The sequence below is a fragment of the Sceloporus undulatus genome, chromosome 3 (assembly GCF_019175285.1).
Source record: "Sceloporus undulatus isolate JIND9_A2432 ecotype Alabama chromosome 3, SceUnd_v1.1, whole genome shotgun sequence".
In the NCBI taxonomy this organism is placed as follows: domain Eukaryota; kingdom Metazoa; phylum Chordata; class Lepidosauria; order Squamata; family Phrynosomatidae; genus Sceloporus; species Sceloporus undulatus.
In genome coordinates this window covers 259230252-259249076 of record NC_056524.1, presented here as the reverse complement: position 1 = coordinate 259249076, position 18825 = coordinate 259230252, and the positions used below count along the sequence as shown (strand labels likewise).

General features: G+C 38.1%; 1 protein-coding gene across 1 annotated transcript in view; it reads right to left on the bottom strand.

Annotated features, from left to right (window-relative positions):
- Positions 1-14961: 14961 nt before the first annotated feature.
- NAALADL2 (N-acetylated alpha-linked acidic dipeptidase like 2) overlaps positions 14962-18825 on the bottom strand; it is a 767772-nt gene continuing 763908 nt past the window's right edge. The window contains exon 14 of the mRNA XM_042461028.1: positions 14962-16948. Within this exon, the coding sequence (XP_042316962.1) occupies positions 16753-16948 (196 nt within the window). The 3' untranslated portion in view covers positions 14962-16752. The remainder of the gene's footprint in view (positions 16949-18825) is intronic.

The window sequence follows — 18825 nt, the reverse complement described above, 5'->3', positions numbered from 1 at the left end:
TTACAAAAAACATGAATTTTGAGAAAGTACTTATTTAAAAAAAAAACAGGAAAGGAAAAGAAAGAAGCTGTGATATCCAGACTCCAAATCCATATTTCAGCAGACTATAAAAATCAACCTTTCATTGTACATTTTCCACATCATATGAAATTTATTGGTTCACTAGATTCACTATATCAAGTCTATGGCTTCTGTGGCATGAGCCACCTTTTTCAACTCTGAGTTGTTTATTAACTTGAGGATGTAGCATAGGATATAAAATGTTTCAGCATGTCATTGGAATGTAAATTTAACAAATGTTGTAGAGGACATGTGGCATCCAGTTCTCGTAAACAGACAAGCCTGAGAATGGTTCACCAGACACAACTGTATGCTAGTCTTAATACTAGTCTTAGCAATTCCAAAACGTAAAACCACCAGTCCAACCAGATAATATTAAATACATGACAGAATGAACTAGTTTAAGGTAATGGCCTAAATCCTCTTTTGCTCCTGACTAAACTAGACCCATATAGTAGAATCTGTGTGTTGACTATGCATATATCTATGTTTTGACTATGTGTTGACTCACCATTTAGCATTTGATTCAATGGAACTACTCTAGTTGGGACTAACCAACAGGATACTAACCATTATAATACAAACAGAGGAAACTAAAAACTGAATTAAGAATCATTTGCCAAAAAAGACCAACCCTATTTTTCTATATGGTTATAATCCTCATTAATGTATTGGGGAGAGCATTAAATAACCTGTCTTTTGGGTTATAAAATGGGTTTTTATGGTTGTGATAGCATATTTAGGAGCTTCTCCCATGGCTTAATAAATCGATTTACCTCTACCCATCTTACATCTTAATTCGTGTGGCACCCTGATATCATTGCAAGGTTTTTGCTGCTTAATTTACTGCCCAATATGGTCCATCCCCACTTCCAGGAGAACTCCAGCGGCCATTTTCTTAACTCAGAAAACTCCCAGATCTCAAAAGAGCTGGGAGGAGTGCTCCTTGAAATGAGAGTGAACCCGCGATGTATTTGGGCAGTAAATTAGGTGACAAAAACCTTCTGATAATGTCAGGATGCCACCTGAATCAAGATTTAAGCCAGGTAGAGGTAAACTGATTTATTAAGCCATGGGATAAACCCCTTACTCAGCAGAAATAATCTCCCCTCTTTTTTATGCATATCCTAAAGGCATCAAATCATCTCTGATCTTGGAAGCTAAGCAGGATCAGCTGTATTAGTACTTGGATGGGATGCCACCAACGAATACCAACTGCTGTATGCTATATTTCAGAGGACGGAACTGGCAAAAGCATCTCTGAGGATTTCTTGCCTATGAAAACCTTATAATTCATAGGGTTATGTTGACAGGCAATGTGAAGGTACAAACAAAAACACAGAAATAATGTATTTGCTGTGCTTTTTTGGGGGGAAGCATTGTGTGGGAGCACACAACTGCAAATAAGAGCCATAAAAATCTCTAAGTTAAATGCAAGTAAAATCTGAATTGCACACTTCCAAAAAGTAACTGTTGAACTGACGTGGTTATATTAATATTAATAGGATTGGATCTCTGAATGGATCAAATATCTGAATACCATGGTTAACAAGCCAACAATGGATCCCTGTAGCAAGTAACAGAAAGTCAATAATTCTGTGATACGCTGTTTGGCCATCACATAGTCACTACCTCAGCTAGTCTCACTGGTACATTTATACTGTATTTAATATGCGGGGGGGGGGGGGCAGGAACAGCCCAAATATGCATATGTTGCCTAAAGATGTAAACACCTATCAGTTTTAATTTAATTGAACTTTTCTCACTCTCATCTAAGTTTTCCTCCCAATCTTTGTTTCATATCACATTGCCAAACTTAACATGTTCTCCTTGTACTGACATCTGTGTAAATATTTTCTGACAATTTTTTAGCATATTTCCCCTAACTTCCATATTTCTTTACAGAATTCATCTTGTTAAAAGTGTGATTTTACATGCTGTTTATCATTTAACAATTGTTAAACAATACCTCCTAAGGGTACTTTTTTTTACAGGAGTGTGGAAGACGAAAAAAAATCAATGGCTAGAATCCTGTTGGTGACATATGTTGGCAAAACTTCATATCTACATTGTATGTGTTTTTATGATAGATGTGGATAGGATTATCCAACACCACCATCTGCAATGATGCCCTACCTGCTCAGTCTAGGGGAACATGTAGTGACTAAACAGCGGCAGACTGTGTTTTAGCATCCACATTCAGTAAGAAAAGGCCATTTTCCTGAGAATCCACTGGAGATCTTGAAGATGATACTATCTTCCTGTGACTGGATACTGAAATGTGGGTGGCTTCTGCCTGACTACCCCAAATCTTTCCTGCCCCCTAAATGACCATCCCAATGGTAGATAGGGAAGTTGAGCACATGGGGAAAGTAGTAGGCAATGGGGCCACCCTGATGCACGATTACATTACACAGATGCAATCACCCTGATGTACTATTACATTCCACAGATGCAATCCAGGATCTCACCCAATAACTAAATCCAAAGTTTATAATATCATGGAAGCAATTATGAACAACCTATTATTTTCTAGAATGCCAAAGCAGCAAAATATTCCATGAAAAATAGTCTAGGTGACAAAAGTTTTCTATATTGTATTCTATATAAAATATTCTATTGGCTTTCTTGATGTGCAATGAAAAAGAGTTCTGAAGTGCAGTTTTAAACACATACACACCACACAAAATGAATTTCTCTAAACCTAGCAGCTCTTCTCACCATACATTGCAAGCAGGTAGACAGATTTATTGTGCCTTTGGAATGCTATTACACAACCCCATTCTACTTCCTCCATTTAGTGTCTTGCATACCTACAGCGACTCCATAATAAAGACAAAGTAAAGAAAGCTGCCCCAGTGTATTATATCACATGTTCTTTAGAGTCTGTAAATAATCTCCTTCCAGTGAGAGAGACTACCTCAGTACAATAATGCCATCTTTTTTTAGTTCTGCCTATCGGATGCTCTTATACACAGAAGGAAGCAGATTACAGGCAGCTCACAGACTTTAAACAGCACTAAGCTAAGATTTGAAGTTGATCGAACCTCACCCTAGTTTGAAATGATGAATGCTGCCCTCTTTAAAATGCTTAACAGCTAGTTCCTAGAATAACTTGATGGCTTTCACTGGGAGTCATACAATTTGCTCCTATAGTAAGTGCAGTAGAAGGGCTAGTTGTTGTTCAGCAACAAGGCAGAGCCAAGAGTTTAAATGCAATTAGGTATTTTGTGTCTCCATCATAGCAAGTGTCTGCTTGGATCTTCCTCTTGCACTGTTATCTTTAGAAACAAGATTGCTGTAGCCTATAGGTAAGACTGCATGTTAATTTTTAAGAAGCATGATGCCACTGTTGGAAAATTTATGTTTGCATTCTCCTGCCCTTCTTTAGTTAGACAGGGATGCCCTCTCTCTTTCTCATTCTAACTATCATGTGACTTTGGTCACTGACTCTTGGAGGCAGTTTAACAGCTCTCTCTGAAGCTTCTAAATTGCTTCAAGCAGTTGTTTCTTCCTGCTATATTAAAGACGGTCAGATTTAATCTCCTTTTCAAAACCATCACCAGTTAGGATAGGATTTAGTTTAGTATGTATTTATTTATTAAAGTCATTATTGTTTGTTTTTTAAACCTCAAAGTACATGTTTGTTGTTTTTTGGAATAAGTCCTTACTCTTTAGGAAGACAGATTTAAAATAATAGTCTGACCCACACTTCCATTGTTCCGCTGATGAAAGTTGAACTCTTAACTTTCATGCTTGCATATTTTGGTTTCCCTTTAAAAGGGCTAACACTCTGGGAAACTAAAATTGCACCCCACAGTTACATTTCTTAACCAGTTCCTCATTCCTCAATGCATGTTTAATCAAAGGTAAATAGATATGTGCTTGTGTGTCCCCTGATCTGACTCAGAAGCACAGCACATGGGCAGGAATGGATATTTCCTTCCCCTATCACAAAACTGAAAATGACCACCCCCCCTTGCATGAAACATTTGGTGGTAGCTCTCACAGAAACAATAAATGGCATGAACACTTTGGGTGCAACACTAGGTTAGATTCATGTATGTCTTTTTTTTTTTGACACTGTAAATGAGGTATACTGTATACTGCATACTGTCCCCATTTCCCATAGCTTGGTGCGCACTGTAAATAGTTGTCACATCATCACTTGGGGGCAGAAGGTATGTGTAAATGAATGGACAGAGCCTCATGCACTTCCTGCATGATACATGATCTTGGCCACTGTGTATGGTATCAGTTTCTAGTTGGGTGCTTGTGCATTTGATTCTTGTATATCACTGTCCCTCATCTGTGGAAAAATCTGTGCTCCTTTAGTAAGAAGATGAATATTTGGTTTTCTTATATTAATGGGTGATGAATATTGTTTTCAGGATCTGTGGTCTGCCGCAAGAAATTTATCTTGCTTTATGGAATCTCCAGATCTGAGAACTATAGCAGGCATCCTGTTAGTTATGATGACATAAATTAAATGTAGGACATTGTACCTGCTTTGTATTCCCATTTCTAATTATGCCACTATTGCCACAATCACAAATGACCTTACCTTAAAAGCCAGTCAAACATCACCAAACAATGGAGATATGTGCTGCTGGTGAGTGGGGTACTGTTGGATGATGTGAGCAACACCCTCCCATTAGCAAATGATTCTGTGATGAAAAGTTATAATAGCTTCTTGCAGCATAGTTCACTGTCATGAGATGGTTGTCCTACTCACCAGCAGCACAGATAGTGGACTCAATTGCTCAGGATGGAGAATTCACTATTAAATGGGTCAGTTGCAGAGATAAAGTGTAATGCCTGTGTAATAGTTTTTAATATGATATTTTTACATTGTTTTTATTGATATGTATGTATTTTTATGTTGAATTTTAAACTGTAAGCCCCTTTGATCATCGCGGAAAAGCGGGATAAAAATAAAATCTATTATTATTATTATTATTATTATTATTATTATTATTAAAGTGTAGTCACAACATCATGGCCATGCATATTTATTCTTGGCCATTATCTAGACACTTATCAAAATAGTCAACAATTAGATGTCACCGGGGATGATATGGTGAAGCACAAAGTGATAAGACTTTCTAAAATTGGTTGGCACTTTATTTCATGCAATCATATCAGAACAGATCACATATAAATGACTTATGCATGGACTTTTGTTTCACAGCACAGAAAAGAAGAATACAGGAATATTACTGGGAAAAATATTTCCAAGGGGGTAGAAAGACCATGGCCAATGGAAAATTCAGCATCCTGTTACCTTTTTAAAGCATTTTTGAGTATCAGGTGTCTTCTTACTAAACTAAGAGTTGAGCAATTTAGCACTCTCCAATTTCATACTTTTATTCCGCAAAGTGACAGGCATTTTATTCTGTTGTCATCATAGTTTTCAGGGCACATTCTTTATCTCCTAAACTCTGCACCTCTCTCCAATTATTATTATTATTATTATTATTATTATTATTATTAACCTTTATTTATAAAGCGCTGTAAATTTACACAGCGCTGTACATACAATCATTTTAATTAGACGGATCCCTGCCCTCAGGCTTACAATCTAAAAAGACACCACACAAAAGGAGAAGGGAGTGGTGGTGGGGAAGGGGATTAGGGCCAGCAGTTCCTCTCTACCGCCAAGGCCTGGACCAAGGGAGATGGACTGGAGGAAAGTGGAAAGAGACCACTGCAATGGCTGATAATAGCTTTTTCAAATCCACAAATGAAGGCTGTGTATATGTGAGCATATGTTTTTATCCATCAACCTTTGTCGCATTTTGATTAGTCCCAGTGAAGGTACTGCAGAACTATAGATTTTCTCCTTATCCTAGCTACCTACTGAAGAAACAAACAAACTCACTAGATAAAGGGGTCAGCAGCAATTATGTGCTTTGAAATATATGCCTGAAGGCAAATTTCTATAGCCACTGCAAAATTCCATTTAGTGTCTGACTAAGAACTGGGAAGATACAAGTAGTTTGGAGAGTCATTGAAGAGAGTTCTATTATAAGTGAGCTGGGGTTGGGCACTTACTGTGGAATAAGTACTGAAAGAACAAGCAAGTACGAATCATATATATGAAAGGGCAGAGAAGAGTGATAATGCATAACTGCACACCATGATACCCTGCCTGCTTTTGTTTTTCCTTCTTCTAAGCTAGGAGTTGGAAACTGCACCGGAGTGAGGACCAGCTTTTACTCCTTCTACACCTGCTGCCATTGCATTGCACCACTGTGCCAAGATTGGAAGTGGTGTGACAACACTTCCAATTTCACTTGTGGCTATTTTTAAGCCATGGGGGGTTGGAAGGAGGGGAAGCAGAGAGGGAGAATCAACAAAAGTGTGTTGTTTTGCAGCAACTTTAGCCTCTTTTTGACAGCTTTGGACCAATAAACAGCTTGAGAAAAAATAAAACCAAGGAGGCCCAAGGACTAGCCAGAGTGGTCTGGGGTACCACAGATATGGGGTTCAGAGTCACAGTTTCCTACTCCTGTTCTAAAGCATACTTCCTGGAATAAAAAACACACTTCCTAATAGCTGATAGGTAAAATAGCTAAATAGCCAGCTCAATGGGAGGGAAACCAACAATAAAACTGTTTGCACTGAAGGCAAGACAGGAAGGGGGGTGGGTTTAAAACAATAACCCTGCAGCAATTCAACCTAGGTAATGAGAATATCAAAATAATTTCCCATACTTTGGATCAAATATGGACTAGAATGGAGGATGCATTAAAAAAATCAGAAGATTAGGAATGGGAAGGACAGCTATTAAAAAACTAGACAAAATTAGGATATAAAGATATACAGCTGAGCACTAAAGTTAGATCATCCAAGTTGTTGTACCACCCTTCACCATGTATGGATGTGTGACCTGGATAATAAAGAAAATGGACTGGAAGAAAATAAACTAATTTGAAATGTGGTGTTGCACATAAACATTACCAGGATTTAGAGAAGCTGGAAAAAGATATTCTAAACATGAAAACTGAATTAAGTCAGGACCCCACAAGTGATAAGAAAAATAAGCAGCTGAAATGGCTTAAACTACGGTTGAATAAGACATTAATAATAGAAATTGAAAGGAAAATGAGATATGTTAAGCAAAAACACATTGAAAATGTAAATAAATCAGGGGAATGGCTTGCGAACAGGCTACAAAAAGAAAAGGGAAAGAAATTAATAACAAATCTGAAGGAAAAAGGGAAATTACTTACTACTCAAAAGAAAATAGAAAAGGCATTCTTGATATTCTATACAAATGTATATAATAAGGAGGAAACTGATTTGCAAACAATAAAGGAATACTGTACTTAGATAAACAGGAGATTCGGCACATTGAAGAAAAACATCAGATAATCTTAAACGTGGCTTTCACTACTGAAGAGATCAGAGAGGAAATAAAGAAGATTAAAGTGAATAAAGCTCCAGGGCCAGATGGTTTTACAGCTTGCTACTATAAAAAATTTCAAGATAAGATAAAAAATACATTACAAAGGATGTTAAACAAAGTCGGAGAGAAAGGAATTCCATAATCGTGAAAGAATGCAAATTTAACTTAGATTCTCAAAGAAGGAAGAGATCTCAAAAATGTCTAAGATTATGTTCCTTTTAAATATGGATTATAAAATCATGACAATTATCTTAGCAGAAAGACTCAAGTGTATAATTACAGAATATATAAATGATGACCAATTGGGTTTTCTTCCTTCAAGGCAGATGAAGGAAACCTTAAGGTTAATATTGGATGTGCTAGAATATTACAAAAGAAACAATGAAAAAAATTGGGGTTTAATTTTCATTGTTGCGTAGAAGGCATTTGACAATGTGAATTGGAGATGCATGATTGAAGTCCTGACCAGAATGGGATTGGGTACAAACTTTGTATCTTGAATAAAAAGAATCTATGAGAAACAAACAGCTCAATTAATCGTGAATGGAAGTACAACATGTACATTTGACATTAAAAGAGGTACAAGATAAGGTTCTCCCCTATTCCCTTTACTTTTCATAATCTTAATAGAAATCCTAGCCAACAAAATAAGGAAGATTGAGAATATAAGAGAGATAAAAAATTAAAGGATTTGAATACAAGGCTTTTGCTGACAATTTGGTCATCATATTGGATGAGCCTATTCAACAGACTGGGAAACTCTTCAACATAATGTAGGAATTTGGTAAAGTTTCTGGTTTTAAAATCAATAGACAAAAGACACAAATTATAACTAAAAATTTAACCAAAGAAGAAGACAAAGAGATAGAGAGTTGTTCAAAGTGTAGGATACAAGATAAGGTCAAATATCTTGCCCTTTGGTTAACAAAGGAAAATATGGATCTTTTTAACAATAATTATAAACTGTTATAGAAAGAAATTAAACAGCATCTTGTGAAATGGGGAAAACTGCAATTATCCCTGTCAGGAAGAACAGAAGCCATAAAAATTATAATCTTGCCAAAAATGAACTTTTTATTTCAAAGTATTCTGATATTGAGTAATGAAAAGCCATTGTTAGAATGGCAAAAAGAATTAAGGACATTTATATGGAATAATAAGAAATCATGGGTCAATTGGAAAACTATGATAAAACAAAGAGAAGAAGGTGGTGGAGGTGTTCCAGATTTAAAATCATACTATCAAGCAAGTGCATTAAACTGGATTGCAGAATGGATTACATTAGAAAATTCCAAATGATTGAACATTGAAGGGTTCAACAATTGTTTTGGTTGGCATATACCACATATATATGGTAAAGTAGCTATCCACAACGAATTCTGACACAATATTGTTAAAAAAGCTTTACTTAAAGTTTGGGATAATTTCAAGAAGAAAGTATATAGGAGAAAACTGCTTTGGGTCTCTCCACAAGAAGCATTTTTGGGAAAATGGAAAGCATTGGAGGGCTGGCTGGCTTATAAAAATATACTAAATAAAGGACAATTCAATAAGTATTAAATGAAGTGAATAAATGATTTAAAACAATTTGACCCCAAAATGCACTGGCTTTTATATATGCAGCTAAAAGAAAGGTTCTTAACAGATCAAAAGATGGAGGAGTTCGGCAATGGCAATAAGTAGATTGATAAGATACTATTTAACTTGAAGAAAAGAGCATCAAACTGATACAACCCATTAAGAGATAGGGAATAAGAAGGTGAATTGATATCAGGCATAATGATAAAATGGGCATCAGATTGTGATTGAGTGACTGGATTTGAGAGCTGGAAATATGCAAGAACAAAAAAAATCACAGGAATTTAAAAAGAATTATTTTAAAATGGAGCAGAGGTGGTATCTAACACCTAATATAAAGCAAAGATCTATAAAATACATTCTAACGAGTACTGGAAATGCAAGGGGGCACATTGTTTCATATGTGGTGGTGATGCCCGAAATTAAATGTATAGGCTTTGAACTGAGACTGGAAATTTATTTACTTAAGATGTTAAATAGGAAAACTCCACACATTTTAGTGAATCTTGCTCTATATGATTACAGCAGCAAGGTTATTGGCAGCTCAACAATGGAAAAATATGGAACTCCCGACAATTCATGATTGGTTGATAAAACTGTCAGAAATGATGGACATAGATATCTTTACAGCTCACCTTAATCAGGAAAATATTGAAACAATTGAGATAGAATGGCTCTAGCTTAATGAATTTTGTAAAAATAGATGGAAATAAGGTATAGGTAATGAGGTTGGTAAAATAACTAAAAGTAAAGAAACAGAGGTGTTATGTATTGTGTATGTAAATCTCTGTGAGTACTGTTAGATATATGATTACATATATCATAACTAAAGAAAGAATAATAAGTCATAAAATAGTAATGTGGGAAGAATGGGTGAATTACGCAAGAGATTCAGAGTAAGTATAATTAGATTTATGGTTACAAGACAAGGGGAAAATTCATTTGTAAAATAACAGAATATATATTGTGTCTCTCTCTCTATATATATGTTTGTAAAAATAAAGTTAAAAAAGAAATGTGGTTGCAGAAGAGTGCTCGTGATACCTTGCATGGTGAAAAAAGACAAACAAGTGGTTCCTAGAACAGATCAAGCCAGAACTCTCCCTGGAAGCCAAGATGGTAAAACTGAGGCTGACATATTTTAGCCACATCCTGAGAAGGTATGACTTATTAGAACAGACAATAATGCTAGGAAAGATAGAAGGTAGCAGAAAGAGAGGTAGACTATACACCAGATGGATGGGATCAATTAAGAAGACCACAGGCCTGAATCTGCAGGACTTAAGCAGAACAGTTGAAGATAGAGGATCTTGGAGATGTCTCATCTACAGAGTCTCCATTATCTACATTCGACTGAAGGACATAAACAACAGCAACAACAACAACAACAATATCAATCCAAATGGGACATAAATACATACAGCTATGATGCACTCTAATTTCATCATAGTTAGTTACTGGGCCCAGTCTTCCATATGAAACAAGGAATGTATGGCGGGTTACAGACCGCCGAAAAGCGCCGGCCTGTACCCGCCCCTTTCCCCGGGGTATCGGGGCCTCATTGGCTAGACCGGCAGCCGCTGAGGCCCCGATCCGCCGCTTTCTGGGCTGCGGGGAAGCGGCAAAAGGCCCCTTCCCCGCAGCCTGGAAAGGGGTGTCCTTGGGGCTTCAAGCCCCAAGGACACCCCGCGGCAGCAGGGAGGAGGAGAAAGGGGCCACTTGGCCCCTTTCTCCTTTGGTCCGCTGGGCGCAGCCGTTTGAAGGAGCTCCTTCCTGCTCCGCGCTAAGGGCGCACTAAGCACCCTAGTGCGGAGCGAGGACGCCACGTCCGCGCCGCCCCGTATAGAGGTGGTGCAGTCGTGACGTTGTCATGGCGGCGGCCGTGTGGAACGGCAGCTGCCATTTTGTGCGCGCAGAGCACGCGGGGGTGCGAAAGCACCACCCCTTTCTAACCCTAGTACGCCTCTTGCGCGTATTTCTGGCCCGTTTGTAATGGCCTAAGTTACCTAATGGAAGAACTGCTAAGGCAAATTTTGCATAATCAGAAACTGGTAGAGTCTTCAGACTCTATAATTCCAGAATGTGATCATGCAGAAGGGGTAATAATGTGAAGGACTGCATAATATGACAACCTTTCCAGGACTCAGAGAGCCATGAGATTTTTTTTTTTTTTTTAAAGATTCTTGGGGAAATGCTCATAATTTTTCCCGATTTTTGTATGAATATAGTATGTCTGTATTTTATATGCCATCTACTCCACCCCAGATAGGATTAATAAAGATATTAATATTAAGAAGACCTCTGCACCCTGAAAATGAAATTTTCCTTCAGCCCTTAAATTACTAGCATTTCAGTTGTTTATTTGAAAAGGAAGTTTAGGAAGCCAAAGAAAAGGAGAAGAAAAAATTACCAAGGGAACGTAAAGACATAAGAGTTACCAAGGGAATAGGAACAATTTAAGAGTTCTAGATGTGAATTATTTTCAGTGTCTCACTCACTGAAATGCAAGAAATTTGTAGACACAAGAAAAATTAAATTTGGTGGGGAAGAATTCTCATTGTGGAGACACAATACTCTCATTTTTCACTCCACTCCATTGCGACCCATCTGAGTGAGATACAAAACAGTTTACACAATTATCAAGTAAGTCATAGCAGGCTGTATCGTAGCTCAGGTTTTGAGGGGGGGAGTCAAAGCTTTATTAGCAATCTAATTTACTTTTTTTAACAGTCTCAGGATATTTCTAGGCCTCATAGAGTTTAATGAATTTACCTATGAGTAAACATACATGGACTCAGCATGCATCTCACACACATGTACAGTGGGCCCTTCTTATAAACGGATTTTTTATACACGGATTCAAGCATACATGGTTTGAAAATGTCCCAAAAAAGTATAAATTTACCTTGATTTTTCATTTTTTATAAGGGACACCATTTTGCTATGTCATTATATTTAATGGGATTTGAGCATACACGGATTTTGTTATACACGGAGGATTTTGGAACCAAACACCAGCGTATAACAAGGGTCCACTGTATACTGAATGGATCCATTTTTCGGAAGAACTAAGGCATTTTTAATATATGGCTGACACTGTATCTACATGTGCTTAACTCTCACACACATTTTCTCTCTGTGTGTGCCATTCTCTTTCTCTTTCACTCTCACACACACGCGCACACACTACATTTTATGTTTTTTCTCTAAGTTGTTAAAAGCAATTTACAACCTATCATGAACTTAGTATCCAAATCCCAGCTCCCCCGTATACTTATTACTTGTCTGACTTGATTGTATTTTATATTCTTTATGGGCCCACTAAAATATGCACTAATAAAATCATGTTAGCTTATTCATTATCATTTCATTTTCATCCACCTTAAACACACAAATATATAAGCCATAAAGTTTTCCGGCTGTGGGATTATTCAACACTGTATTTGTTATTCTGGATACTGGCATCTGACTTATGACAGAGCAGCAAAAATGCCTCAGGAATCTGGATGCCTGATGAATTATATCTTTTAAAATAAAATTTAATTTTTACTCGTCAATACCAGCATTAATTCAAATGACATCACATATTATGATTTACTAGCACCTTGCTTTATTGATGCTACTCAAAGGCCTGAGTGGATAATCCATATCAATGGATGCAGTCATTAGCATGTTTACTTGGACAAAAATGTCATTAAAATCGGTAGAACTTCCTTCTGATTATTTAGGGTTAGGATTAAGCTGAATGCAAAAGAAAGGAGACTATGCAGAACCAGTCCAAGATATTTTGCTGGAAAAGTCAAGATATAAAATGGTGCCCCACCCCATTTCATGTATGAAGCCTAACTGTAGTTGTAGTTGAATTTTAATGAGTTAGCATTCTTGCATTACACCTGAGGTTGCAGGCTAGCTTGGCAGGGTTCAGGACTGGTTGCATGGAATATACAGCGGGGGGGGGGGCATAGTATTTAGGAGAAACTGTCCAGAGGTTGCCTCTACTATCTCCTGGCATTTTCTTTTTGCTTTATTCTGCCAAAAGTTAGGGCAAATTTTGGAGCTGTACATATATGCTATCTGGTTTTGTTGACACGAACAGATGCCACCAGTTCTTCTGCAGACAATGGGGTCAGTCACACTTATGCTTTTTTGCATGGAGATTCACATCTGTGAATCATTTCAAAATTGATTCACCATCCTCACTACATTTTAAGGCAGTGAATCTCTCTGTGGCATTTAAATATGGTTTGATGTTCCCATTTGCCACTGTTATGGACCAAAATGGAGGCACTTCCAATTCCTGAATGGTGGTTTCACGATCCAAATCAATCCAATAGCACATTCACACTATTGGAGATACAGATTGCTGCGGTTCTTAAAAAAGAATCACTAAGGGATCTGATGTCAAACGCACCAGTTTAAATAGGCTTTTTAGTGGCTTTCCCACAAACTGCACCAAGTACAATTGGTGCAAGTTTGAACGACAGGGAAATAATCCAGTTTCCAAACCGGGTTATTTCATAGTGTGAATGAGCCCAATGATGTAAAATACACGCACCCACTTACCTCTGAATGCACACACATATACATTGAACATACAAAGCAGGAAGTGGGAGATCAGTCACAAGACACCTAGCCTTGCTTCCTTCAGTTTCTTAATGGGGCATTGGCAGAGAGGGAGAGACAAATGTACAATTCCACTGAATATCTTGGATGTATAGCATTGCCAATCTTCACAGATTGGGACAGGGATGACACTAGACTCACACTGGCCTTTACATTTGACCTGACAGCAAATCCAATTATCAGCCACTCTTCTATATTAAATAAAGAAGGTTAACATTATTTGGGACCTTGTCCTGGTATCAGTCTAAGCAAAACTCATGGTGACCTTATGAGCACTTGACAGTAACAATCAATACTGGATTGTAGTTTGTTGTGACCTTTAGCAAAGGATTAAAAATGATCTGTGGGAACTCACTTCAGACACATCCATGGTTAAGAAAAGATCCATACCATTGGCCTCTGGATGTCTGTAACATTCCCTTTCAATGCCCGTTTTTACTTTGATTGTGTCTCACTCTGGTGGGCAAGTTCACATGATCATGAGCCAATAGAGCGTTTTGTATTATCTCCACTACAGATTCACCCTGAAAAATAGGATTTAACTGTTTAGCGTTCTGAAGAGCTTTTCAAGTCACACAAACAGGAAATGTGATGCTGGTGGCTGGCTTTTCCCTCCTGTCATCGCTAGTTATCTCATTCACCTCAGCTTTGTTGCATTCTCTCACTATAGTTTTCATGGACTGTTGGAAATAAGTCCTCTGAAAATCCAAGTTTCTATGTGAGAGATGTGTTAACAATCAGGCTTCATGTTACAAGGGAATGAATCCTGTTGGCTATTCCCAACTAGAGTAGATCCATTGAATCAACTCCTGACTGATGAATCAACATGTAGGTCAGGAGTGGACAACTGTGCAGGACATGGCAACCATTTCTCTCCTGTGTTTTCCATGTGGGTCACACCACTGTATTTGGGCACACCAAAGCAACAAAACATCATTTCTGCCTACTATTTTGGCCAATTATGGAGCATTTTTTTTCCTTTGGGGGTAGGAGGTGGGGATGATGGTTAAGAGAAGCAAACCAATGTATCTCCAGGTAGTTTTGGTGGTTTGGACCAGGTTTATGGGACTTTACTCTAGGGGGTTCTACTGTAGTTTTGTGAGCATACATACAGTGAGCATGGAAACCAGCTACCCCCAAAATCTATACATTTCAACACTGAAATGGAAATCATCAGAAAAGTGGAGGTTACTGAAAGAAGAAAAAATCATCCTGGGCTGGATTTTATAAGAAGTTTTCAAGTGACCTCTTCAAAATTCAAAATGTTTTTATTTACTTATGCAGTGCTTACCTGACCTGGTTGTTTCATTTCACACGGGCATAATGTTAGTTTTGAATAAAAGATTTGCTGAAATACATTGAACTGCTCTTCTTTTTGTGGTGTATGAACCTATCCCTGTTCTTTTCATATTAATTCTGCCTCTAGTTTCTGTTAAAGAAGTAAAGCTTACATGTACTTCATTTGCTGGTGCATACCTGTACTACGAAAAGACCATAGCTGCTATGGTACCTGAGTGTATTTTCCTCACATGGCAACAATGAAAGCACCACCATTTTCTAATTCTGACTAATCTTGGCTGTCCATGGGACACATGCGAACTATGTTCCTGTAAATATAAAGGACTTGTTGGTGAAACAAGAACATACTTAGGACTGATTTTTTTTTCTTGTTGCTGTGTGTCTTCAATTCATTTTTGACTTGTGGAGACCCTAGGACTTATATAGACCCCATCATGGGTAGAATTTTGGAAAGATTTGTTCAGGGGGGATTTGTCTTTGCCTTCCTCTGATGCTGAAAGAATCTGACTTGCCCAACGTCACCCAGTAGGTTTCCAGGGCTAAGCAGGGATTCAGACCTGACGCCAGAGCCCTAATACAGTGCTCAGACCATTACACCATGCTGGCTTATCCACTTTATTCATATTCATATTCTAATGTACTGTGGCAGCTAGAGAGAACTCTCCACACGTGGTAAGATATCATGAACTGGATTCATTAGTCTAATGTGGGCAAGGTAGTTTTGGACTATTTTTATTGTTGAATACTTTGTAATGCCACATGGCAAAATGTATTTGATTTAGACAAGCAGTTGATGATAATTTGTTCAAATACAGAATGGTGGCCTGTATTTCAGGGAGGAAATTCAAATTACAACTGGCACATGCAAGCCCAGTGCCATAGGAATATTATTTGGAAGTAACTCAAGATACTGTATGTGTCAACCTTGTATTTAAGTACCTGCCTTGTAGGTGTAAATGACAAAAATCTGCATGCAGGTATGTACATGGACTTTCATGCAGGTGGGAATGGAAGGAGACAGGCAGAGAAGCACCTTATGTTTGTGTCTAGAAACCAAGTGGGCTGCCAAAGGTAGGATGAACCTCAGCTGTGTACAGGGCTAGCCCTACAGTTAGTTAGAATTAGGAGGTTGCCCCATCATGGGTGATGGCAGTAGCAAGTGTGCATGGGCTTTTCTTGTGGCCCTTGAGCTAGAATGCTGCCTTCAGATGTAATGGAAGATGATGTCCCATCACCCATGGTTAAGAAAGATTCAGCTAGTTGGCTTTTGTGCATAGACTGGGAGTAGGCTTTGTCTTGGTCTTCATCCCAGGCAACAAAATATTTTAGATGTTTGAGAAAAACATAAGAAATTGAGCTACCTGCTATATCTTAAGCTGCTCATTTTCTCCTATCAGATCCCTGCAGGCTAGTAACTTTTTTTCTTTTTTGGCAGTCTAGTAACTTTTGAGGGCATATTCTCAATGCTGGAAGATATAAAAAAGATTGCAGTAGATTTCATCAAATGGTAATCCTTTCTCCCTCACACAAATCCTGAAATAGAAGTATGTGATAAACTGTCAACAGTACAAAAGGCTGATTTATATTTAAATGTACAGTATGGTGCCTTGAAACAAGGACTCTTCTATTCCCCCCCCCCAAAAAAATCAGTTGAAAACAAAAGAAATGTTGCAGCATTATAGATTGTTTTGGTCCAACTCAAAGTTTTTCTTTGCAAAATGTAAACAAAGTTCTTGATTGTACATGGGTGTGTATGTATGTGTGCAGGACAATTTCCTCATTTACTTCTCACTAAAGGCAGTCTCAAAGACATTGAGTCCTGCTTTGAAAGAAACCTGAGCTGAATTGAAGGCGTTGAGCACTTTTGACAAGGCTGCTTGAAGAGACTCATTTGACTGATGTAGCTTGCAGTGTTCCACTGCCTCCAGCAGTATTGAAAATTGGTGCGTCCTTTCATCCAGTCTGTAAAGGATGTTTCTAAAAGAGAACAATGGTAAATGGTAAATGCTTGACTCAAAAAGATGGAAACAGGTATCTGAAAATCATCTGAAATCATCGATGATACCCCCAGGTGGCAGCCACGTTTTACAAATGATACACATTACATACTATAACATTAACCCACAGCAAGCTTGAATGTGTATATTTTGTCTGCCTTCCCAGAAGTGTGCCCCTTCATCATTCTAGAAACATTCATCTACAAATCTTATCAAAGGAAAGCTCATCAATCAAAATGAAATATGTATCACATCCTCAGCTCTGTGATATCCCAGTTACAGCTGCTAACATTTTCTCATTCAGAAAAAAATAACAGCCCAATCCCATGCTCAGTAGCTTCCACCTTTTAACTAGGGTGTCTTTTCCCCCTTCAGCATTAATGGATAACTTAGTAGAACTATACAGCGCTGCTCTAAGGACTGTCTGAAATATTATTTATTGCTTTATCAAGAAAACTGGCATTACATGGTTCGACAGCAAACTACAAAATTGGATAGATAAGTATCACAAGGGGGCAAGTTTCTGAAAAACTGGTTCCCATTTAATGTGGCTTTTGTAGAACCCACAATGGGATACTGCAGTGTTGATTCAAGCAGTGGTGGGTTGACCCAACCCCCATATGTTGATGGTGGGGATATAGCTAACCTCTAGTCCATGAAGTACTAGTGACTAATGGTTTTGTGACTTCCACAGAGACCTAAGATGTGTTCCATTTTATATCAGAGCACCAAGTTTTGTTTCACGGAGTTTGTTATTCATACTGTCTACATATATTGCTCATCATCACTTCCCACACAAGTGACTGAAGTCTCTTGTCTTCAAAGACCTGTGATCAATCATCCAGGAGTGTCCCCTATCCAAACAACTCTTCAGCTTGCTGTCTTAACACAATGACAAACTGACTGGCATCTTTCTTTGCTTTGTGCAACACATTCCAGATTTTCCCCTCTTTAACTTTGGGCCCGTTGATTTATGTATTATTTATTCCAGGTACATTAATAAATTTCAAATTATTTATTTAAAAACTAACCAAGAAAGTGATGTAAAAAGAAAAATATTACAAAATACAATTTGGCACACCCACTAGGTGTATCAACTGAAAGAAAATTGCTATATATAAAACAAGCCATTTACATTCTTGTGGAAAGGTCATGCTGTATTAAGGATGCTAAACATAAAGTGGAAAGGAGTTCTGTAGCAGTGAGGTCATAGCCAAGAAGACTCTGGGCTTTTCATAAGAGACTATTATCCAGACAATACATATAATATTGCTAATGAAAACAGTTAACATCAATTATGTGCTAACAGTTGGCCAAACACTATGCATGGCACTGAAATGACATACCAGTAGTACTGTGTATGCGTATGTGAATTAGACACACCTGATTTTCCCTCCTTTAATAGAAGGAGCTACAGGGGATTCTAAATCTTAGTACATGACATGAAGATCTTATGAGGGCTCACCGTCTTTTTTCCCATGTTGCTGGTTGCTCTAAGATGATCTGAAAGCAGATGTCTCCCCATATGAGTCTTACAGTCTTTTGGGGAGTGCTTTCTATCCATCCCTTCCAACTGTCATCTTCTGGCCTGGGAGGGAGCGAAAGGACAGGCCCAATGCCATCGGGCCTGAAGAGGAAGAGCCCTCCCCTCCCTCCTTCCAACTGTCATCTTCTGGCCTGGGAGGGAGTGAAAAGACAGGCCCAAAGCCATCGGGCCCGACCTCGATTAAGAAGAATAGGCCTCCCTCCAGTCCATCTGCCTTGGTCCAGGCCTCAGAGGGAGAGAAGAATGCTGGACCTGATCCCCTCCCCCCCACCATTCCTTTCTCCTTTTGTGTCATGTCTTTTTAGATTGTA